Source organism: Eleutherodactylus coqui, chromosome 1, assembly GCF_035609145.1.
Source record: "Eleutherodactylus coqui strain aEleCoq1 chromosome 1, aEleCoq1.hap1, whole genome shotgun sequence".
Lineage (NCBI taxonomy): Eukaryota > Metazoa > Chordata > Amphibia > Anura > Eleutherodactylidae > Eleutherodactylus > Eleutherodactylus coqui.
This window is the reverse complement of record NC_089837.1, coordinates 401,036,702-401,062,999: the sequence shown is the minus strand read 5'-3', so window position 1 is coordinate 401,062,999 and position 26,298 is coordinate 401,036,702. Positions and strand designations below refer to the sequence as shown.

Genomic DNA, 26,298 nt, shown 5'->3' with positions numbered 1-26,298 from the left:
AGCATTGTATTTGGCTGCAATTTGCTTGACTGTACACCACCCATTTGTGATTAACTACTCTGACGCCTTTCGTTGAGGAGTTTTTTTCGTTCAAAGAATCACCGTCAGTAGTTTTTCCTCAAACTACACCATTCTCCGTATACTCTAAACACCGTTACACGAGAAAACCTCAACATTCTGACAGTTTTTGCCACTATGTCTGGCTAGTCTACTACAGATGACCAGGCCTCATTTGAATCACTCAGTTCACTTGATTATCCCATTCTAATATGGACTCACACAAACTGAACCAAAGAAAACTTGCCCACTTTATTTTATGCTGCACTCTGTGCCTAATTGCCATACAGGGAAAATCAAATTGTGAAAGGTCTGTGTCTCTAATAACTTAGCCATCCGGTGTACAGTAAGGCTGGGTTCACACGGGATGTAAATCTTGCGGAAATTTCGTGAAATGTCCAAAGAGGCACTGCACGGAAATTCAGCAAGATTCCGGAAGATTTCCGCAACAGAAAGGCAACTTGAAAACCCGTGCCGTTCGGTGCGGGTTTGAAGCGGCTTGACCACCTGTATTCCGCTGTGGCCATCTCTCCCCCATAGAGAGGAGAGAGGCGGCAGCGGAAACGGCGCTACAATTGACATGGCGCGGATTTGATTCCGCACAGCATGTCAGTTTCTGCAACGGACTGTCCACAGCGTGGACGAGAGTTTTGCGAATTTCGTCCACTTTGCTGCTTAATCTCAGGCTTAAGATTGCCGGTGGAATTTTCATGCAGAAAGTCTGCACGGAAATTCCACCCCACGTGAACCCAGCCTAAATGGAGCCAAAGCCACAAGTGTAAACTCTTGCCCAAGGTAATAAGACTTCTAACCAAATTTACATACAATTCTTTAGATCAATCAAAGCATAGGAAAACGATATGGGTTACATCAAGTATTGGCAAACAACGTTCGATCACATACTGGGGCAGATGTACAAAAGAGGCCTAGCAGTTAAACAGTGTTATGTGGCAGATTTATCACAGTGGCTCATGTTGGATGAATCAGAACCACCTATTGACACCTCTAATCTGACTGGTTAGGTCTTATTGATTAGTTGGTTTAGCCACTTCTGACAGTTTTTGCCCAAAATTCTGGTACACGGTGTCACGTTATGGCCCCAGCCCTTTATTAGAAACCACATATCTTACCGTGAATCCATGCCCTTTTTCTAATGCAATGAAAAGTATCTAACACACATAAATGTGGTACAAAGCATGCTTTGTGATATAATTTGCACCACAAAACTGGGACATTTGTAATAGTAAATTTGCCCCACTGTATGGGGTGTTTTTAATATGGTATTACCTGAGTATCCGAGTCCAAGGCAAAAAGTTTCACTCTGCTTTCGTTTTTCAATTTGGCTTCTGTTTCTCTTCCACTCTGTAACAATGAAGTGGATATAAAAATATTGCACACTATATTTATTAATTTACAACCCCCCCCCCCCCCCCCCCACGCACTTTTTCATAAATCACACAAAGTGGTGCTGTTAGAAAACATATCTTTAAAACTCACTTCCTCCCATGATCCAGTGGTGTCACCCTCTTTAGTTAGCGCGCAACATGAAAGTCGGACTCTTTTTAGAGTCCCAGAGTCCCATGAGTGCGCGCTCCCATAGACGTATAGAGAAGAGTATGTACACTAGTCTCTGAAGAGAGTCAGATTTTCATATCATGCCTTATTCAGAGGGGAACACCACTGGATTGCAGAAGTGGGCGAATAAAAAAAAAAAATACATCCCCCGTCTTCGAGACACGTCCTCTAACAGTACTAGAACTTAGTTTATGGTGCTAGGAGGACGTGACAGGTTCTTTTTAAGAGAGTTGTCATGTGCATCCTGTAGAAGAGTTAGCTAGCAGATTATGTGGTCAATGCACTTAATTTCTGAACACAGAACAATCAAATCAAATTTATACAGTATATTGCATTCTCCAAATTACTTCCGGGCACCACTGAACCTTATTTCTGTGGTCAGAAGATAACTGCCTTTCAGGGACTGTTTATCTTCTGACTGCATCTGCCAGCATGTAATCCTTCAACTTGATCATCAGACCCAAGAGCACCTTTTGTCAGTCAGTGGTTATGATACTGAGCCAAGTGCCCAATATGATAGCATATAATCTGTAGTACCAGAATATTCTACAGATATCAAAAATATAGCGAAGGTCCAAAACTGGATCAAAAACTGTTACCAAATTTCATATATTTGTTCAATGAACACACTAAAATAAGAAATCAACTGGCTCTAATCTGATCCATAGAGCTATATCACTAAAAGTGATATCCCTTTATAATGCTGTGATCCAGACGTGTTGCATTTGTTAATTATAGATTGATCAATCATAATGAGTATTTGGATATCTTCATAAGGTGGGGGTCTGTCACACTCAGACTGCCAACGTTTCACATAAGATGGATGGCAATACTCCAGGAACTCCTACCTAGGACATAGCTTTTCTTTAAAGGGATTCTGTCACCAGGTTCGGGATGTTTCACTCATTACTAAGCTCCAAGTCATTGAGGTGGGTCACAATGACTTCTCTCTGCCTGCAGCTTGAAGGGTGACACAAAACGGAAGAGAGCTGTCCATCTACATGATGCGAGAAGCCGACACAGCTCACCTCCGTGACTCGGAGCTCAGAGTCAAACTTCATGAACCTAGTGACAGAATCCCTTTAAAAACTGGATTCACTAGCCTTTTATTGCTTCACTTCAGCAGATCAGAGCAATATTCACACTGTATTAAAGATTTTCATAGGGCACAACATTAAAACAAACACCTTGCAGTCTGGCCTCCAAAGTAACAAGTATTACCCTATCAGACCCAATGCCATAACGTCAGCAGTCTGTACCATTACGGTGTCAACAATAGGGCGTCCTCCCCTGTCAAGCCTCTTGGAAAGCAGCATCTATTTCTCTATAAGCCAGGCCACAATGACATTAATATGAAGTCTTTTATTGTCAACATAGGGGCTATCACACCCTGTTACACTTCTTCAGCATACGTCTCTTTCAGATAGTCTGAGCCACTCAAAACTTAGCAACGTCTCTCTCAGAGGCACACCCTCTCAGGTGTCTTGTAATTAATGGACAAACACCCTTTCCCTGCCAGACATACTTTCCAACAGTCTGCCATGAAGTCTCCCAGTGGCCACTCATAACGGATTTCTTACAACAGGTACAAAAGCCGATATAGATAACGGCACCGCTTCCATGAGTAGGGCTTCCTGAAGATGTCCATTGAGCAGATGTGGCTTTCTGAGGACAGACCAACTTGTGCGTAATAAAAAATAAGGGATCACGGGATAAAAGGCGGCATGTCACTCTAGATAGCAGCGCAGCTCTAGTCGTACCAGAAGCACTGAGGCGTCCGATATCCAGATTGATATTGTGAGTTTATCGTGTACTCTGAATCCTGCCTCTACCTGTTCATAGAACAATGAAAACTGTAACAAATGTATTGTTTTACAAAGCAGAGCTACAACATTATTGCTAGGAATGGCTGGGGGTAATTGAAAGAGAATTAGGATCATATCCATCAATAAATTGAAAGTACTTTCTATACTTCTGCTATTCATTAAGCCTTCCGGCAATGCTCACGTTTGCCAGACCATAATTGAACAGGTTTTTGCGTGTTCAGAAGTATACAGAATAGTGTTTTTAATTTTGTACAATTAAAACACGGTCATGCCACAATGGAAAGTTTCGCATAATTCCAGATGTGGAAGTCCTGTCCAAACCAAAGTCGATGACTGCAGTGCTACACTTCCAGCATTAGCTTAACCACAAGTGCAATATGTGAACCTTTGAACCAGGGTTTTGGTAGGGAAGTGGTGCAGAGTTATGAGTCAGCTGAAGTACCTGGGTGGTAAGAAACAACACGAGGATAAACCACAGAGTATATGAAATCATTTTGTGCAAGTGCACCGTCAGGAAAGCTAGAGGTGGTTGTAGAGGTGAAGAAAAAGCTGCCCTCCAGAGGGATAATCTTCACCTCTATGGATTCAATACAATCTCTTTCATCAGTTCAAGAATTTAGTTGAGGCCCATTTACATGCAGAAAACTGAACGACGTGCTGTTCAGTATATACAGTGCTTACAGTGAATGGAGGCGGGCAGACGGAGAACGCTCCACGTTCTGCTCGCCATCCATGCAGGCAACGCTGTGAGTGATGCCAGTGATACTCGCTCCTGTGTAACAGCATAGGAGCAAGCATTACTGGGACGCATTGTCAGGCATGGTTACCCGACACTCGTCCCATCTAAATGGGGCAATAGGCTGCTCTCACACCCGCATTACGGCTCTGCTCAGGGTGTCCATCTCTCTGCTATGTTTTCTGGAGGAGAGAAGCTGAAATCCAACTGAAAAACAATTATCCATTTTTTCTCCCATCAATTTCAATGGCATAAAAAAAAACAAAAAAAAAACAATGGAAAGCAAAAAAGGCTTCTGTTTACTTCCATTCAATCAGGCTTCAGGTTTAATGGACGTAAAAATAGCGCAGTCTGCAACTTTATTTTTCCTTCCAAAAAAAATAAAAACTAACAAAAAAAAACGGATAGAACTAAAGCAAACGGAAGCTTTTCTGGTTCCTTTCCTTTTAAATTCCATTAAGATAAACAGGGAAAAAAACAGATCAGTTTGATTTCAGTTTCTCTCCTCCACTTGTCTTCTGCATCCACCGCTTAGAGCGCCCAGCTGTATAACAGCCGGGCGCTCGGAGCGGGGAGCAGCTGGAGCATAAGGTGATCGCTCACCGTTTGAGTGATCATCTTGCCCTGTAAATGACAACGATTATCGCTCAAAAGACATCTTTTGAGCTATAATCGTTGTGTCTAAATGGGCCTTAAGAATATGGTTGTTTACTTTCTTTCCATAGGGTTGGCCTGCAATACCACACACAACCATTCAACAAGAGTTTTACCATTTCTGAAAGAAAAAGTCACCAACTTTTTGTAATCTTATGCAACCCAATTTACCTAAACGTCTCTTTAAAATTATATTTAACTTTTATCAAAAATAGTTGAGGATGCCTACTGATTTCTAAAATTCAGAAGATATTTTCCTTTGATTGGTTAGTGTAACGTAAGGTGAAGTCTACCAGACTAAGTTCTCAGCCGCATACACTTTTACATTCCAACCTTCACATAAATGTCTGACAAAACCCGAGTGGAATTCAACTGTCTAATATGTGGATTTAAACAGAGAAAGATGTGTAGGAAATCCCATATCATCATTACAGAGTCTATTCCTGCAGCCTGGGGGTATTTTGGCTGTCTGAAAGCCTTTCTGTTCTGTTATATTAGCCATCACAGCGACAGCCTCCTATCTTCATGTTTCAACACAAGCAATATTTATCTTAGACCGTTCCATTACATCTTGAATGTTTTGACGTAAACTATATGGCAGTCTTCCTTGGTTTACTTCACAACATTCTCTTCAACAGTGTTACGCAAGGGCTTTCAATCAGCAGACAAAAGCTATCAGAAAAGCCAAAAGATCTCTAGGTCTGAGAAAACCTGCTCTTAACCACATTGTTATTTGTCCTCTAAAAGCACACACTTGAAGCAGGCTATAGCATTAGATCTCGGCACTCGAAATGCCAACGAAGTCTACAAAAATAGGAATTGAACAGGTTGGATATTTGACTTGTATGTTCAAAAGATAACCCCCTTAATAGATATAATATGTCTATCTTGCAGAGCTAACTGGGCAGGTCAATGGCCCGAGAAGATGGCTTCTGGACGATAACCATCTATGGCCAACTCACCAATGTCTAAACGCCCATTAAGACACAACAATTATCGCTCAAAAGCAGTCTTTTGAGTGATAATCGTTACGTGTAAATGTGCCCATCTGTCAGTTTTCTGCCGAACGCTGGTCCTTGGTTCGGCTTGAAATCAGTCGTTCAACAAAACAGCTGATGAGACGGACCGCACGCTGTGCTCTGCCCGGGAACTGCTGATAACAGCTGATTGTATTGTCTCAGCTATTAGCCCCGCCGGCATAACAAAGAGAATTTATGTCTCACACACTGCTAATTGGTACTAATAGGCATTAGTACCAATTAGCAGATTATGCAAAATGATCCCTTAAAAGCCATCTTTTGAGCGATCATCTGTGTGTCTAAACAGGCCTTTAAATGTGTGAAGTCAGTAGCTTCAATGGGTCCAATTATTAAGAAAATAGAAAATTCCAACTGGAGACATAGCATGCTATGGGCATCGTAAGTATAAACCCAAACCACCTAAAGGGCCATTTACACGGAGCAATGATCGCTCAAAAATCACTTAAACGACAGTTTGAATGACAGCTTTGAGCGATCATTTTGCATAAACTTTTGTAGTTACTCAGCTATTTAAGAGCAATTAAATGTGCAAATGAAGCCCTAGCTGAAAGCAGCCAATAGCCTGAGGGCTCTTATCTGCTTTCAGTTCTTTTGTTCTCCAGCGGGAAACAATGCTATCAGCACTATCTGTGGGGAACTGCTGATAAGGCTGAATCACGATTTAGGTTGGACTGAATTTAAAGATCAGCTAGCAGTGCACGAAAAGTGCACGATGGTCGCGTGTTTAGACGCAACGATTATCGCTCAAATGATCGCTTTTTAGTGATTTTTGAGCGATCGCCGCTCCATGTAAATGGGCCTTAAGTAAAAATTGTTTAATGCATATTACAATAGCAGCCACCTTCTCAAATGTCCCATGATTGACAAAACCATTCTGTATGAATTTTTCACTACGATTTCCAAGTTGTAATATTGTACTTAAAGAGAACCTATCAGAAGATCTATGCTGCCAACGCCACAGGCAGTATAAAATCCCAACAGAGGTACACCTTACAGAGGTCTAGGTTTTACCCTGAAATGCTTAAGTTTAATATATGAACGATGATTAAATTCTTAAAAATCTCTTAACACAGAAAGTTGATCTAAGCACTGTCTGTGTTTGAAGTGCAAACGTGTCAATGTAGCCAAACCAAGTAGTGAGAAGTGTTGGGGAGCTGCCCCAATGACTGTTGTCAAAGTTCCTACGGCAGTTCCTTTTTAAAAAACATCCTGAAATTTAGCAGTAATATGTGGCCACTTCTCAGCAGTCATATCATCACAGGCTGGATTATAATGCATATTAACACCTAGTCCGTGAAGCATCTTATGGGAGTGTGCATGCACAGGGGTGTGAAAAAAGTCAGACTTCACCGATGGGCAGCACGGGAATACAAAAAATAAATACATACACCTCCCAGCTTTCATCATTTCCCCAAATAGCGGCATAACTTAGTTTATGGTGCTGTTCAGAGGTTCCCTTTTAAGCAGATGGCTGGAATGCATTATATGTGGTGGAATTAAAAATCTGTCACAAGAAATTTAAACTGGATAAGAAGATGGTCTTCTGAATACAGATAGTGCAGGATCCACCATTCACAACTGCTGATGGCCATAGCCAGAGGCGTAACTTGAAGCTCCTGTGCCCCAATACAAAACTTGTAGCAGGACCCCCAACTATAATGCTTTATTCATAGCACTGGGCTTTCTATATGGAGAGGAGAGGCCCTATGGGCCCCCTAAGGCTCCTGAGCCCGGGTGCAACAGCATCTCCTGCATCCCTTATAGTTACGCCAGTGACCATAGCTCATCTACTCTCTTCCTTATACAATGACCTCTGCAGAGGTCATAGAACATGCCCAGAACACGCTTATACGCGTCAGTCATCACCACACTGCAGGTTCCTATGGTTCATGTGGTTGTATAAAATATATCTCCAATTGCTATTGGAAAAAAATGTTTTCGTATCTGCGCTTAAATGAGTAAAAATGAATAAATAAATGCTATAGGCAAGATATTCCCTGTGAACGCTCTTTTACATAGACCAATGTTTGGATGCAAACATTTGTAAAAAAAAAAAAAAAAAAAGTTCATTTGCCTGATCATTGGCCTGTGTGAATATGCCCCCAAGTAGGCGATAAACAAGCAAATGCATATTTGTGGGCTGATTGGATTTTTCATGCTGGCCTAAAAATGCTCGCTTTTCGACAGCACAGTTCGATTGTCATCAGGGAAGACATGCTGCCAAAGAAAGAAATCATTATGGCATAAAGGACTGTATTAAGGATCATTTGTCCACATCCCAGAGATCCTCTCCTTCATGTGAACAATAAAAAGAGCGCCGATCGACTTGATATGTTGTCAATCAGTGCTCGTTAAAAATGGCAAAGGATCGATTGGAGAGACTAGATCTAAACTCATTGCTACATCCAGACAATGAACACAATATATCAGCACTGTAATCAAATATCAAAAATGGCCGTTTATTAAGATTTTTCACGGTCAATCCAAACACCCTATCCTGCATACCATGTATAAAATGTATACAAATCTAGAATACCAATGTGCCAACACACCCACCAATGTGACAACACCCCCACCAATGTCACTGGATGTGGCAATCAGTATGAAACCTACTGTTCACGTTGCTGGCTGTGAACAATCATTTATTTTACAAAGTGATGTTTCTAAACCGCTTTAAGTATGCAAAAGGCTGAAAACTTTTTCAAAGAATGTGCAGTTCTAACAAAATCAATTCGGGGTCATGAAATTCAGTCCCAAAATCAACAGAGGCACCGAACTCTTGCATTGTTTTGCCTTGCATACACAACACTTCCGTGGGCCATACACAGTAGATAGAAGGAGGCTGCTTGCCGGGCTATTGTTTCTGCAGCAGTTGTTGGCCAATTTGGTCTATATTGGTCAGTACAGTTGTTCAAAGTGGCCATACATGTTCAATGACACTGGGTGATGGATGAACAATCTCTCTGGGAGCATTCTTTCAATGAAAGATCGTTCATGGGCTAAAGATCTTCACTTTGTCCATTAGATGAAAGTTTAGATGTGGCCAACTTCTTTCAAGAGGAGGACAGAGTCATCAGTTGGCTAAAACGATCATTGATAGTTAGGTTTCTCCTGACAAATGATTCTTTTGGCTGAAATCATCCATTTTCATCAATTTTAGTTTAATATGTATGAGCAAAAAAAAAAACAAACATTTCTACAGATAAAATGCATCTGTGCCCTTCAGTGCCCTTATTAAGCATCTCAATCATAGCAGAAAAAGAAAAGTCACCAGCAAGCGATCGAGAAAAAAATAGTTGGCACAGTTTGTGAGTATTGTCAGTGGGAAGCTTATCAAGGAAATTCAGACATTTTACTTGCTAATTTTCAAAGTAGAAACTTCCCATGCCCATTTCTGCCATATCTTAAGAGGATTATAGAACACTTCACTGTACTTTATCATGGGCAACAAATGGAAATGATAACATTCAGAGAAAGAGCGCATCAATACATGAAACAACTTGAGATTATCGGACACCTTAAGGATGCTATGTTAAATATGAAAAAAGCAGAACAGAATTACTGTATCTAAAGGCAGTTTAAAAATTGACCCGGCTGGAGAATCTATGCCAGAGATAAGACGTAGGATAGCATTGGGACAAAGGGCAATGCTAAACATGGACAAAATCTGGAAAAGTAGGGATATCGGTATAGCAACTAAATGCAGGATAGTGCAAACCACCGGTTTCCCCATAGCCATGTATAGATGTGAAAGCTGGACTGTGAAAAAAGCTGATAGAAGGAGGATTGATGCGTTTGAGCTGTGGTGCTGGTGAAAGCTGCTGTGTATGTCCTGGACGGCAAGAGTAACAGAGTAACGTATAAGACCTGATATATCACTGGAGGGCAAGATGACCAGCCTCAGGCTCACATATTTTGGCCATGTAATGCGAACAGCATTGCTAGAAAAATCTATAATGCCTGGACAGATCAGTGGCAAAAGATGAGCTGGCCGCCAAAAGGACACGAAGGCTGATGCTGTTGAAGTTATTGTTAAATTGTTATTCCACTGCAGCAACAATGTTCCAATCTGTAAACCCACCATGAGATTACAGAGGGGACCAAATATCAATGGAGAGAATACAGCCGCTGATTCCTAAGGCTTTATTCACACATTGCCCGTTTGATCAGTATTTTGCAACAGTGTTTAAGCAAAAACCACTAGTCCATTCTAAACGTAGGGGAAATATGAATTTTTACGGCTTCTCTTCTTCGCATTCATGCCCGATGTCGACTTCAAAACACGGATACAAAATACTGAACTGAATGACATTACTTGTACAACGGTCAAATGTCTACCTCCAATGTTCCCAATGGGAAGGAATCTAATTCCTTAGTATGCGCCAGTAACCATTTACCTTTTCTTTGCATTCACAAATGTGTAAGTGCAAGACAATGTTATTCTGAATTCCCATGAGAGACCCTACTTCTAGACGTTCACAATACATCAACCTACTTGTATCTTATAGACTGCAGCTTCACCACATACACCTTTTCCAGTAACAACCCCCTCCGCCTCCTTTTAATTTGCATTTAGCAAGATCCTGGATCCATTCCCTGGAGATTCTGATCTATATTAACCTAAAGATGCCATCATTTAAGTGCTGCAGATTTGTTGTCTGCTCTGAATCTCTCATTCCATTAGTGCTACTATCAGAATCCCTACCCATGCAGATCCGGGCTCCACAACAAGCCAAAGCCTTGTGAAGATTAATAGGAAATTCCATCTAAAGTGATGAGACGTGTGAGCAGAGAACACTGGTGGCCTGTAGAAGTTACTGCACTGTAACTGGATAGGGTCCGCAGCAACCCTCAGGAACCTCGAAATGAAACACAGTTGGACGGGAGGCTGTGTGAACCTGGCAAGCAGAACGCTTCCAGTAGGTTTCAGACTCAGACAAACAAAGAGCGCTTTAGATTAACCACATTTATCTGCTCCGCAGCGAAAGAGATTGGAAACAATTACCTCAGAAAGTAGTCTCCTTCCTGAACACTAAATATCTAATAACAAACCCAAGTTTCTCAGTTTATTCTCATACTGAGGACAGAATACCAGAAAAGACAAAATTCATTATACATTACAAAACCGCTCGCAAGATTACTAATATCTGTATGATAGCGGGCGCAAATAATAATCAACATATCTAGATTAGGAGTGAAATTCTGATATAGGAGAATGTATAGCTTAATTACAGTAATTAGCTATAAAGAGATTATGTGTACTGAAAGGGCCCATTTACACTGGACGAAACATTGCCTGGCACTCGTCCCGGCATGTACTTGCTCCCGTCCTGTTACACAGGAGTGAGTATCGCTGTCTCGCTCATGGAGGGCCGGGGTGGCTGGAGGAAGTTTCACTCCTCGCTCTCCTCCGCCCCTCTCAATTCACTTACACAGCGGCCGTTTAGTACTGAATGGCTCCTGTTTACACTGAATGTTCATCATTCGGGCTGCATAAAATCCTGACCAATGACTGTTCAGTGTAAACAGCAGCCGCTCAGTACTGAACGGCCGCTGTGTTAGTGAATAGAGAGAGGGGCGAGTGAGCGAGGAGTAAAATCTCATCCAGCCGTCTTGGCCTCCTGCTGGCCAGTCTGTCAGAGTTAGTGATACTCGCTCCCGTGTAACAGCACGGGAGCGAGTATGTCGTTTGCCCGACATTCATCCAGTGCAAATGGGCCTTAAGGGTCTTTTCACACCCAATGATTTATTGTTTGAGTGAGCAAACGAGTTCTCTTGGGCAGCTTGTTGATACTGGCAGATACATTGTTGGTTTGTTCAAACAAGAAATCAATCAGTCAGTCATTCCCACTCATGTAGTTACCACTGATTGCAGCATAACGCTGATTAAAGCGATTATCCAGGCTTTGGCCACCAGAATACACCGGGGTCAGAGTGGAAGTGCTGCTCCGACCCCTGTGTAGTTGCTGTGGCTTGTAATTGCAAGCACAGCTCTCATTAAATTAATGGGATCTGCGCCTGTAACTGCAGGCTGGGGTACTATTTTAATGAGAGATGCATTTGCAATTACGAGCGTTGGCAACTACACAGAGGTCAGAGCAGCATTCCACTCCGACCCCAGTGAATCCCAACAGGCGGTTCCTTGATAACCCTTTTAATGGATGTAAATGTTTTGCCCATTTTGACAGCCCCTATGTGTCTCTTAGTAAAAACACAGACTCATCTGCTGGGAACCTCAGCGATCAGCTGTTATCTGTGGGGAAGCATAGCAGGAAGTGTTCACTTTCCCTGCAGCGCCACCACAGGTGATATTAAGCTTTACACCGTGCTCAAACAAATAAATGTGTGCTCTGTGTAAGGGATCCCATGAGTGTATGTATTCCATGACTTTATAACATGCATAAAATGCACAACAAATATGTAGGTTTATGGGTATTTGCTGCGAATGTTAAATCCCCAAAGCCAATATTGGTGCTTAATATGTGCATGAAAAAAAAAAACGTAGATGCGAGTGGCTTAATAGAATTCAATGGGCTTTTAGCACTGCGTATTGTGGAATCCAATTAAGAAAATAGAGAATTCCAACTGGAGACATAGCATGCTATGGGCATCGTAAGTATAAACCCAAACCACCTAAAGGCCCATTTACACGGAGCAATGATCGCTCAAAAATCACTTAAACGACAGTTTGAATGACAGCTTTGAGCGATCATTTTGCATAAACTTTTGTAGTTACTCAGCTATTTAAGAGCAATTAAATGTGCAAATGAAGCCCTAGCTGAAAGCAGCCAATAGCCCGAGGGCTCTTATCTGCTTTCAGTTCTTTTGGGGTGGCTGGAGGAAGTTTCACTCCTCGCTCTCCCCCGCCCCTCTCAATTCACTTACACAGCGGCCGTTTAGTACTGAATGGCTCCTGTTTACCCTGAATGTTCATCATTCGGGCTGCATAAAATCCTGACCAATGACTGTTCAGTGTAAACAGCAGCCGCTCAGTACTGAACGGCCGCTGTGTTAGTGAATAGAGAGAGGGGCGAGTGAGCGAGGAGTAAAATCTCATCCAGCCGCCTTGGCCTCCTGCTGGCCAGTCTGTCAGAGTTAGTGATACTCGCTCCCGTGTAACATCACGGGAGCGAGTATGTCGTTTGCCCGACATTCATCCAGTGCAAATGGGCCTTAAGGGTCTTTTCACACCCAATGATTTATTGTTTGAGTGAGTAAACGAGTTCTCTTGGGCAGCTTGTTGATACTGGCAGATACATTGTTTGTTTGTTCAAACAAGAAATCAATCAGTCAGTCATTCCCATTCATGTAGTTACCACTGATTGCAGCATAACGCTGATTAAAGCGATTATCCAGGCTTTGGCCACCAGAATACACCGGGGTCAGAGTGTAAGTGCTGCTCTGACCCCTGTGTAGTTGCTGTGGCTTGTAATTGCAAGCACAGCTCTCATTGAAATTAATGGGATCTGCGCCTGTAACTGCAGGCTGGGGTACTATTTTAATGAGAGCTGCATTTGCAATTACGAGCGCTGGCAACTACACAGAGGTCGGAGCAGCATTCCACTACGACCCCAGTGAATCCCAACAGGCGGTTCCTTGATAACCCTTTTAATGGATGTAAATGTTTTGCCCCTTTTGACAGCCCCTATGTGTCTCTTAGTAAAAACACAGACTCATCTGCTGGGAAACTTAGCGATCAGCTGTTATCTGTGGGGAAGCATAGCAGGAAGTGTTCACTTTCCCTGCAGCGCCACCACAGGTGATATTAAGCTTTACACCGTGCTCATACAAATAAATGTGTGCTCTGTGTAAGGGATCCCATGAGTGTATGTATCCCATGACTTTATAACATGCATAAAATGCACAACAAATATGTAGGTTTATGGGTATTTGCTGCGAATGTTAAATCCCCAAAGCCAATATTGGTGCTTAATATGTGCATAAAAAAAAAAACGTAGATGCGAGTGGCTTAATAGAATTCAATGGGCTTTTAGCACTGCGTATTGCGGAATCCGTGGGTGACATATGCCCGTGTGAGTGAGCCCCAATACAGGACCAGATTGGTGAGTGATTACAAAGACCATCTTACTAAGGCCTCATGTCCACGGGGAAAATCAGGCCAAGGAGAATCCGTAGCGGGTCCCTCCTGCCCCTCGGACATGAGCGCTGAAAATAAGTATTAACTCACCTCTCGCACGCTCCGGATCTTCCCTTCGTCGTGGCTTCATCTTCTCTCCGTCGCGGCCGGATCTTCTTTCTGCGGCCCGGCGGATGTGCACGGCACTTCAGTTGCGTGCCGCGCGCATGCGCTGGCCCGAAGAAAGAAGATCCGGCCGCGACGGAGAGAAGATGAAGCCGCGAAGAAGGGAAAATCCGGAGCAGGTGAGTATATTCTGATTTTGGTCTCCCGCGGATCCAGACGGCTTCCATAGAAGCCTGCGGGAGCCGTCCCCGTGGGAGACCCGCACGAAAATGGAGCATGGTCCGGATTTTTTCATGCTCCATTTTTAAAAAAAAAAATCACTTTTATTGACCATCCGCGGGTATTTATCTACCCGCGGGTGGTCAATGCATCCCTATGGGGCGCGAAATTCTTATTTTCCCCGTGGACATGAGCCCTAATTCTTATTTTGTCCGTGGACATGAGCCCTTAAAGATAGCGAACCTGAACAAAACTATTAACTGAGGACTTCTCAACAATAGGATATAAAAATGGGTTTTTAAAACGACAAAGCCGTAATTTCACAAAATGGCACAAAAGGGTTCAAATGCTATATTGCAGGTACAATACATACATCCTGGCGACTTTTCACATTACTGTACAAAAGTTCCATCAGTGCATGCTACAAAAAAAAAACAAAAAAACAACTTTGTGTTTACATGTGATATTCTGTAGAAAGGCAACAGACTTAAGAGAACCGTCAGCAAACAGGCAAGACTTCATCCCTCTCCCAATTGTTCACCGGTATTTTATCCCACTTAGTCAAACGTGCCCAAAAGCTTCCACAGTGTTAGATTCCTGGTAGATTGGACGATTCATCATACAGATACTGTATGACAGCATCATCTGGAAACCTTCAAGTGTAAATGGATATTAACAACGAGCCACAACCATTAAATAGTTGCTGCTTGAAAACACACTGCCGTCATTTGGTCGGGTCACAAATACGGTAGTTGTCCAACGACACAATGCAGTGTAATGTAGCTGATGATTTAGCAACTCCAATCATTTACATGGTAGTGATCTACTGTACACACCAACACAAAATAATTATAATCATCCTGTGCAGAGGCAGTTTTAGGACAGCAACACCAAACCAAGGTAGAAGGTGCGTCTTGGGAGGCTTTTTTCCCCTTCTATTCAAAAAAACAAGATCCTCCAAATTAATGATATTATTTATCCAATTAAGTCCTAATAAATGAAGAGTACCTACCTTCTCTGGGAGGTAACTGTCAATGCTAGATGATGAAGTGTCAAACTTGCTCTGCTCATCATCTGTAAAATTACATATAGAAAACTCAGGGAATGTGAAAATATAGAAAGTTCTAAAACATTTATGATATGAAAGTGGAGAGCGACAGAGAATGCTAAATAATCTACAGTACTCCATGAGCAAAGCACGGCCTCAAGAAAATAAAATTCACGTTTTTTTGCTTATGGCTATGTTCATATTGGCACTAGAGACTGTTCCATCAGGTCCCTGCTACCAGGCAGAATGGAAGTAGTACACTGCAGTACTACCCTGCAGTACATAAAGAAGCAAGCCTGTCATACCTCTTGTAAGTCAATAAGATCCTTTAGAATCCATTTACACAACTGTCCTGTCATATCCATTACCCATTGTCTAGAACTGATGAAATGTAGAGATGTAGCAGTGCCAACATATACCGTTATTGTACTACTAGGATAAGGAGTCGTGCTGAGCCACAATTCGGCGTGGCTACGCTAACTGCATTGTGTGGCTGCTGTTTAAAGTGAATGGCAGCAGCTGTGCTATGTAGTTAGTGCAGCGCGGCTGAAAGGCGGCTGCGCTACATCAAAAGTACATTGACTATGCTTGACCTCATTTACATGTTGTGGAATACAAAAGTGCAGCATACCATGCTTTTCTGTTCTGCCTCTCTCCACTGCACCAAATGTACAGGTATACTTCGAACGGTATACACATCTTTTCATGAACATTTAACATATACGTTAGACATATACGAAAATCCTAATGTGAATAGTCCTTAGAGGTGCCCATACACTTTCAATTGCCATCGACCACACACTTGTTTGGCTGACCACCATTTCTCCTAGCTACCCCATACACGCTTAGATGGGCCAAGCATTCCTGCTTTTCTAACAGGGAGATTGGAGAAAACAGTTGCGGACAGCTGACGGCAGCTTATCTCCATGAGAGACAGAAGAATCATTTTATTGACATTTAACGTGTCCAATCCTTCTCCCCTTGAAATAATCTGTTGGAGGAAAGTCTACATATATATATATGAGTGTCACCCTGTCCCGCCAAAGTCAGTGGGTTCAGGAGACTTTTAACTAACGGGTATGGGGGGGCTTAAGAAGCATCCAAAGCACAACCATCGTGTTATACGGAAATATACTAGACCTTCGTGGGATTCTCCATTTCTCTTCTCTTGCATAGCAGCTTCAAAATTTAGTTGCAAAATTTTATTAAGAGTGCTAATCCACTCCTCCATTTCCGCATCACTGTCTGCAGCGAGTAGATAACTGCTTTTGTCTTGCATCTTCAGCTCAAAGGCAAAGCGCCGCACTCTGTTGTTCTAAAAGAAATGGCATAAATTAGATTTTTCCCCCCAGACATACAACTATTTGTAGCTGCAGAATAATCTTAATGAGACACCGATGCACAATACCTTTGCAACAATGTGTGAAAAAGGCTTAAAACACTTGACTTCAGGCGGCTTTCTTAGAAATAGCAGAAAAGAATAGGACAGACGGATAGGGAGAGGGAGGTGTGTACATAGCTACATATTTATATATGCACCAGCAGTCGATGGATTAGGGCCATGTCTCCCCAACTCCAGTCACTGACTCCCCCATCGAGTCGTGCTTTCAGGCTTTTCTCAGTACTGCATAGGTGATGCAATTCGTGTCAGACATTGCCGCAATTGTCCTCTACAAGTCTACAGGATGCCCTGAAGACATGATCTCTTGGGGATCGTGAGGACCAGAATTGGAGAACACTGAAATTGGACACAAGAGTCTGATTGGTGGGAGTCTCAATGTCTAGGGTTCTGTAAAGGGGCAATGGGGGACAGACCCCTGTCCTCATAATCAGTGAGGATCCCAGCCGTGAGACCCCTTTAGACTTCTTATCCTGTGGGTAGGTGATAAAAGGAGATGTATTACAGGGTTATTCCCAGCATCTCATCAGCAGCACTGCTCACCTCTCAATGACTGTATGCATGAACACTGAGGTGTTAACTAGTAAGTGGCAATATAAAAAGTGTCATGAATTCCTAATAAGTAGGGCAGGGAAATAAATTAATTTGGAATGTGTGAAAGAGACATCTTGTATTGTCCTCCTAATACCATGTGAAATGTGTGGGGGCAAACGTGACTAATGTTCCAGCATGAGCCGGCTCTAATGTACATGTAAATGTATACCTATCCGCAGCGAAGAACGTTCACTACTGCGTCAGTAATCCCACGCGGCCGGCATGTAATCTATTAAGAATGCACAGTGAGGTTAGAGGTGTTTTTTCTTTCAGATTTTACTCTAAAAATATGAGCGAGTGCCAAGTGCAAAAAAACCCCAGCAAACACTTCCTGAACTGAACATGCTGCTAAGAAAATGTAACACTCCCATCCCCAGAGGACACCTTCCCTCTCAGACACGCAAGCGGCTGCCAGATACGAGCTGCACCTCTCCTCCAAATAATTCATAAGCCCACAGGATTCTCTTCCTAGCAGACTTGGCTTTTAATTACTATACAGAAAAATATGCAGCACATGAAAACCTAGAAATCTTCTGCCTTCAGAAGATGCAAATGCAACAATTAGTGCCAGCAAAATACAGCAATAGGAAGGTCAAACAAGGATATAAGGCACATGTCAAGTATATCCAAAGCAAACCCAATATAGGTAAAAACTGGAGGTGGGAATGCATGCAAATACTGCAGGCTTAACATATTTACAATGCTGGATGAGTCCGGGGTGTCGCTACTATTGTGCGCCACGGATAAAGTGCAGGGCAGCTCGCTGGATCAAATAATGGCGGCACTCATAGGCTGTAAGCCCGCATGGTGCACTACATGTATGTATGTGGTTGACACCCTCTACATGCCTTATCCATGTGCAAACATAATACTGAGCCCCCGTCCCTAATGTATATTAGGTATGCCAGTAGTTCATCAGTATTTTGCACCTGGGCAAGCTCCTCCATACGCATTCTGCCTGCTGCTGGGAAGCGGTGCCTTCAGCTGCCCTTGTATTTATATATTAGCAAGTATGGCCGTCTGCTATGTTTTTCTTCAATAGAAAGATCCTCTTTTCTGTATTTTGATTTTACCAAAAAGTGACAGACGTGTAAACCTGCAGTGCACCGCCTCCGCATGTGTGGCGAGCTGCAGCTTGTACAGCATGCTAGCGAACGCTGATCTGCATAAGCCAGTCATTAAAAGTTACAGCCATTGCGTAATGGTTCCCTCGTTTCATTCACAAGAGTAAGGTCCTGACCCACAACTGCTAAGAGCAAAAGTGGAAAGCTATTGCAGGTTAGATGTGTCATCTATCATGTAAGTGAGAGAATTGCAAGTACGCACTGGGAACAATTGATGCAAAAATAGTAAAGATTTATTGTGTCCATCCAGATGAAGTCATACCGTAGTAGCAACATTTGGGGCAAAAAGCACTTTATCAGGCTAATGAATGCTTACGAAGTCCATCCAATTAATGCACGAAAAGGCCAAGGCACTGTGGGATCACTGCAATAGAAGCTGGAGCTGTATGCTGATGGAGCAAAGGGTGCAGGGACCGGAGTCACTAGGGGAGCGTAACTTTTCTTACATTAATTGGATGGACCTCACAACCATTCATTAGCTTAATAAAGGGCTTTTTTCCTGAAATGTTGCTACTATGTCCTCATCTGAAAGTACACAATAAATCCTCACCATTTTTGCATCGATTGTTCCCAGTGAGTGCTCAACATTTTTTCCCGTTGTCGATTACACAGAGCCATAGACAGTGCGGCCCTGCCTGTAGCATCGCTTGTTTACACACATTATCTGCGGAAGCGCTGCCAATTTTTTGGTTTCTCGGTTTTATCATATAAGTGTGACATATAGTGACCTCCAGAAGGCCTGAATTTTGTTAAAAAAATAAAAATAAAAAAAAAAGTTGCAAGTATTGGAGATGACACATATCAATGTCTTCTAAACAAGAGGCAGGTCTAGCCTAAAGTATGCAACATTTAACCCTTTCCAATCCACTGTCTGACCTCTGAAGACATTATGATTTAAGGCTGTACAGCTCTGATGTTGGAAGACGTCCGTCGGGGCTCTTACTGTATATTGCCAGCCTCTCTGCTGTCGAAGCCTATTCAACGTGTCACCTCATGCAGTACTGGCTTTAGCCAGCAGATAGCACCAATGTATAACGGCAGAAAAAGAGTAAAGCCCCCTAGGAAAACCAGGATACAAATTGGACTGGAAAGGGTTAATACAAGCAGGCAACATTTAAAAAGGAAAGATACATTTTTTCCATAGTGCTAAAACCTGCCCGGATGACAATACTAGTAAACCTGCCATAATGTGCACATATATTACAACACAACATACAAAGAGAAAACAAGGAGGCAGCGTGATATTTACCTGTACAACACCCATGCAGGAATCAAGGAATATTGACCCCTTTGGCTCCTTAGAGATTTTCTCATCTTTGTAGAAATTTAAGTTATACGAGCCATCACCGAGTTGTATAAGGTGGAAAAACCTCCGTTTGAAAGACTAAAAGGGAAAAAAAAAATGTTATGCATGCTTATTGTTAAGGCCAAACACTACACTATGGGTGCTGAAACCATTAAGTGGCACTGCAAGAGTTATTGCTGAAGGATATTAAGTGCACTTTCCTAACAGGTAATAATCAAGTGAAGTGTTCCATGTGACAGAGGAGGAGTTACTTTTTCGGCATCAGGGTAACTTATGGAAGATACAACCACTCTGGGTCCTGTCTGTGTAATGGGTGACGGAATGCCCACCCCAAGCTGGCAATAAGGATTTGTCCCCTTCATTATAGGGAAGAACTAAAGCGGATGAGATTACAATGATGGCTGTTGGCAGTGGCGGTAGTCCGTTTAGTAAAGACTGAATAGTGTAATTACTCAGATTTCTATTAGCTCCCGAGAGCACAGAGGTGGAGGACCGCTCTACAGACCACAGGTCAAGGAAATATTTCACCTAGTACACTATACAAACTTACCCTCATGGTGACACTTATTGCACTGTTCATGTTTCCTTTGTACAACCAGCCCTGTCTGGTGATCCCCCCTTTTTGTGAGCCCAGGGATGCCGCATCCTGGAAACAAAATACGTGCCATTATAGTATACACCATATAATTGGCAGTGCAATGAATACTACAAAGAACACATCTACCAACAATGCTCATACGTGACAATCCATGGCATTATTAGTAATAACTGCTTCATTTTTGCTTTAGCTGAACACAGCAGAATGAACGGAGAACAGTTTCTGGCTGGAGGTCAGACTTAACCATTAGCAAAGTTGATTAATCCATGTGATTGTATCAGTTTACAGTATACAATCCAGTGACAAAGCGTTAGGCTCCTGGAACCCAGGGGTGGAGGACGGAACATCACGTGAACCAGGCCTTACAGTGAGTCTTTCTGGGACTGCTGTACCAAAATGCGTGAAGACATGCTGCCAAAACCACACTCTTACCTGACTTGGGGTATATATACACATGCCACAATTTGGGGGGTTTGTTGTGTGTTTTTTTCAGCAACACATACGGTAGTAATACAGCCAGAGAGGATTTTTGGGTGGAAAAGGGGGTGACCCTACTGACAAGAGAATGGGAAAAGTTCTTTGGCATCAGGTAAGCCATATAATTCTCCATGTTTATGGAACTGATGCTTTTTCATCAGCTACTTTGCAAGTTTATAACATTAGTTTAATCTGTTGACTATCGAAAAGTTGCTATCAAAAATACATGATTTACAAAAAAAACTTTTTCTGTGCAAAAGTGCTTTTTGACTTTCAGTCAATTACATGCCTTCTGGTCTTGTGCATGCTAGTCAATATTAATGGTCTTGCAGGAAACCTTTTTATAATTCTGCTTGAAAGTCAAAAGGTAAATTCCACTGTAAATGGCTGTGTCGTTTGGGGCAAATACAGACATCTAGTCACTTCAAGGGAGTCTGTCAGCTCCTATGAACCCCATAAACCAAACCTATGAGCTCACAGAACCTGGGGCACTGCTTCCCCTGCTTTCTGCTCGCAAGGCATTTAATGGGCTTATGGGAGCTGACAAATCCCGCTAAAACACCAATTAAAAACTACATATAACCAAAAAAAAAATGCTTAAAATTCATATCTTTTTGAAACCAATTTACAAATAGCTCCTGAGAAAACAGTACTGGACAGATGGTAGGGAGAATCCTCTAGGCACAACTAATGTAGCCTCATGAAGGTCAACAACTTATCTGAATTCACACATGACCTTAGATTTTCAGATATTAATTCTTGTAAAATTGTAAATAGATTAACAAGCTTCTGGCAAGTATAATTCACCCAAATGAGCCACCAAGTCATCATCACATTGTACTATGAATAGAATGTAGCTCGCCATGTATGAAGGTCTACATGTTACATCGGTGTACCTCAACCAATGGCTCCGATGCACCAACGACAATAGACATGTCATCGCATTACTGAAACCTGGCTCCGAGGGCTGAAGCATACGACTGGCAGCTGATACTATATCTTAGCTCTTTGGTCAGACCTCTGAACTCCGGTCAGTGCTACGGTAGTCATATAAACGGAGCACCAAAACATGAAACACCGACATTGGTACTGTTTGCTTGCTTCATTTGTTTTTGCCAAAAGCTTTCACTTTTGCTTTAAAAATCGAACATGTGTCCCAACATATTTATTAATATGACTATAAAACTAAAACTACATTAAAAGGTTCTTCTTTTTAGGCTCTGTTCACATCTGTGTCGGAAGCTCTGTAGCAGATGGTCCTTTTTGACAGGAAGAATAGCACAGCACCCAACACCATTTCTTCCATCAGATTGATGGATGTTGTGGTGGAACTCAACGGACTCCATTGTAAATTAATAGGATTTGTTGGACACTTGTCTAAAGGACCCGACACTGCATTATGCTTTCAATCTATGACAGAAACCACGATACAGATGTGACTGGAGCATAACCGTATATGAAGATAGCTCAGTAGGTATAAAGAGTAACAAATGTATGAAGCTGCATTCTGGTTATAAATGAGGTCTCATGAATAAAAGTAGGGCAGATCAAAAAGTGGAGCACTTCCATTTACAATCAGATTTTAACTCTCAGGTAGGAAAATGAAGGCAGTGAGCCAAGTGCTTGCTGTGGGTACAATTTATCTTGGACTAGTTGTCATGCATAACGTCTATAATCTGAGTATTGCTTTATTATAAAACTACAACACGATGTACTGGATCAAGGGACTGCAAACACTAATTCCATGCACCCCACACGGACTGTGATACACAATATGTACATAGGAGATCTACACCTCATCTAGTGGTTTGCTAGAATGGTCAAATACAAAAGTAACCTCCACTTTTCAAACATTTTGCCATATGAACCACCAGACTGTACAGCTACTCATCCAGATAGGAGTCACCTGGCTTAATCCCTGACACAGCAAGTCAAGTTCAAGTGATGGCGGATCCACATCCTGTGTGTGTATGATCTTCAATCAGCGGTTCGTAATAAAAACAAAAACAAGCCAGCCGAATACTTCGGGACACTACGCCCCCTTCTTAATCCAAAGGCTTACACTATTCTGCTTAAAACAGCAGAAACAGAAAGGTAGAGAAAGAGCACTTCAGGACAAGCAATACGCATAGAGAACGGCACCTGGACGAGGCAAGGAATCTAAGTGAAGGTCTTTTCAAGACAGCATGACCTCGAGCTGCTGAGTAAGAGAAGCTTTTCTGTCTACGCCGTTTAGTATTAATGCTCTAAAATGCAGTAAGTATCCCACCAAGATCCAGCAATCCACATAGACACAGCATTTATTTTTAACCAGGCGCTGTTTAGGACTAGGCATTGTGATTAATTATTTAGCATAGCTGCATCTATCACCGAGTGCGTTCCTGCTATTATAGATGAAAGTATGTTCCAAACATTCATATCCCTGTTAGCAAAGGAAATCATTACAGACTATCTTCAGCAGCGAGGCAGTCATTCCAGGACTTAAAAACAAGGTCTTCAAATTAAAGCAACACTCAAGGATGAAGGATTTACTGAAAACCCATCTGGCTGCCTACTTGCTTCTCGCCAAGTTGTGGTCATCTAAACAGACACTACTCTACAGCAGAGATGGCAAGCCAAGTCTCCATCATGTTGCATCAACTGGTACAACACCCGATCCCCGAGTCTATAGCAGCCACTATTAGGGGGTCTGTAATGAACAGATTTATCTACTGTACCTTTACAGATCTAGGCAAGGGTGTGATGGGAGGTGAAGAGGATTTGGGAAGTCATCAATATGGCCCCAGTTCTGGTTTATATGGTCTTACGTATCCACAATTGTCAACACATTAGATAAAACATGTTTAAAGGGCCTACCTCATCTTTGTCTGCATCTTCATCCACTTCATACACGTGAGCTGGAAGCTTTTCTGGCTTAGTCCCTTTGCTGTAAAAAGGAGATAAAAAATATATGCATAAGACATAATAAACAGTTAAATACAGACATCGTTTACTTTCTCATTCCATGTGGGTGGCAAATATGTAACACAATCAAAACTGGAAAAAATCTTTAAGAAAAAACATTAAAGCGTCTTGATCCATTATTCAAACAAGGGAGATGAAACAATACCTTTACAGCGCCACCTATTGGAAGGCAGCAATACCTAAAGTCAATGTTAGACTCTTTATACAAGCCTTAAAACAACGACCAGGAATTGAAAGCAAAGCCAGACTCCATGTACAGACAGCTGTTTCAGGGTATTTGCCCTTCATCAGTGTGCAGTAGGAGTCTGACTTCGCTAGAGAGAGGCCTGGGATGGGGGTCAGAAATGCTATCTTTTCTCCTTATTTGCACATCTTCCTTAATTGCATTTTACCCAGATGAGCATAAAGTCTCCTCACTCACTGTCTAGGTGCTCTCCATAAGGAGAAAAGATGGCGTCTCTGACCTTGATCCACTATAAGATGCCCATGAAATACCATATATAAACTCGAGTATAAGCCTAGTTTTTCAGCACATTTTTTTATGCTGAAAAAGCCCCCCTCGGCTTATACTTGAGTGAGGTTAAAAAAAAAAAAAAAAAAAAAAAAAAAAACTAAAAAAACCCTGCAATACTCACCTCCCAGCTGGTGTCTGTGTCCCCAGCGTTATGGTCTCCCCGGTGGTGTGGCAAGCTGCTTGGGAATTCTCCCTGCTGTCATCTCCCTGCTTGGCTTTGAATTCTCCCGCTGTCAGCGCAGTGTAACTAAGTCCTGTGATTGGATCGAGCGATAGCCAATAACAGCTGGCGCTTGATCATTCACAGCCATTCAGTGGATGACATCACTAAATGGCTGTGGTTGGTTTATTGAGCGCCGGCTGTTATTGGCTGGCGCTCGATCCAATCACAGCACTTACTTACACAGCGCTGACAGCAGGGGAATTTAAGGCCGAGCAGGGAGATGACAGTCGAGAGAATTCTGAAGCAGCTTGCTGGAATCGCCGGGGAGACCATCGCGCCGGGGACACAGACGCCAGCTGGGAGGCGAGTATTGCATTTTTTATTTACCTAATACATACTCGAGTATAGCTAGGCTTATACTCGAGTCAATATGTTTTAGCAGTTTTTGTGGTAAAACTTATTGACTCTGCTTATACTCGGGTCGGCTAATACTCGAGTATATGCGGTAATTATATGATGTTAATTGACTGCAATGACCAGCCTTTACTCGGAAATGTCAGTTCGGCACTAATTTCAACTAGAAAGCAGCATCAGTCAGTGTTAATACAGGTCTGTTATTAGAGAGTCTGTATGAGAATAAGTGATATAAGAGAACATAGATAGATAGATAGATAGATAGATAGATAGATAGATAGATAGATAGATAGATAGATAGATAGATAGATAGATAGATAGATAGATAGATAGATAGATAGATAGATAGATAGATGTTTCTCCCCCCCCCCCCCCCCCCTCACTTATCCCTGAATTGAGCAGGAGGTCGGGCCCAATGACCCTGGAGGGCCCTTCCAACTCTACCATTCAATGATCCACACAATTGAAAGTCAGTCATTCCGCCAAGTACTCATCATCCTTCTGTTACTGGCTCACATAGTTTCCTGCTAAGTCTTACATGATTATTTTTAGAGGGTAAAACACAGGTAATCAGCCATGATCAAAAACAATTCCTGGAAAACTGGAAATGCTTCTGTACAGATTTCAACACTGCATCCTAGCCTTCTGGGCACCACCTCATTTTCTTAAGTAAATATATTCACTACATTAAATCCGCATTATTTAGTGATGATCTGGACTGAACAGCCTGTTCTCCAAGCCCTTCCACTGTTCTACGATACAGGAAAAAACTTCACGTTGTAGAGCCCTGCTCATTAGGCTGGATAGATGGGGGCCCCGGCACCTTAAATATAACATGCCTTCCAACCATCTAAGCTCCTGCCTAGCATCTAGCTATTGCACAACTTTAACAGGTAACTTCTGCTGATTATATACTGTGGCTGTGTTGGGTGATAGTAACAGCAAGTAACATATTTAGTCGGACTTCTCAAGCAAAATCACTTTTAACCCCCGCAGGTAAAGCACAGCTGCAGTATTTTACAGAAAACACTGAATGAAGAATTACCAATGTGACTGACGAGTGACTAGTTGTAATTCAAAGGTTGGAGGTGTCTTATGCTTTTGCACAGGATTGAGCACCTCTCAGTGAATGGAGGTGGAGTGGTTGGAGATCGTTCTGGGGCGCCTGCATTCACAGTGAACAGGCAGTTGTTCATAATGACTGCCTGTTTACATGGGCCGAGCCATCATTCAGTTTTCTGCATGCAGAAACGGAACGAAAAACAATGAACGAACGAATAATCGTCGGTCATCCGGTCAGGGCATGCATTTACACTGGATGATATCATTTAGATTCCCGCATCCAACGAATAAAATGGCCCTAAGAAGTGAAGACATCAAGGGCTAA

The 26,298-nt window shown here is 42.3% G+C and overlaps 1 protein-coding gene across 1 annotated transcript in view; it reads right to left on the bottom strand.

Annotated features, from left to right (window-relative positions):
• Positions 1 to 26,298, bottom strand: part of DOCK9 (dedicator of cytokinesis 9) — a 165,349-nt gene that overhangs the window by 100,118 nt on the left and 38,933 nt on the right. Inside the window, exons 5-10 of the mRNA XM_066588817.1 lie at positions 23,713 to 23,782; positions 20,332 to 20,427; positions 19,725 to 19,859; positions 16,499 to 16,673; positions 15,323 to 15,384; positions 1,345 to 1,419 (exon numbers count right to left, since the gene is read on the bottom strand). Coding sequence (XP_066444914.1) covers positions 1,345 to 1,419; positions 15,323 to 15,384; positions 16,499 to 16,673; positions 19,725 to 19,859; positions 20,332 to 20,427; positions 23,713 to 23,782 — 613 coding nt within the window. The remainder of the gene's footprint in view (positions 1 to 1,344; positions 1,420 to 15,322; positions 15,385 to 16,498; positions 16,674 to 19,724; positions 19,860 to 20,331; positions 20,428 to 23,712; positions 23,783 to 26,298) is intronic.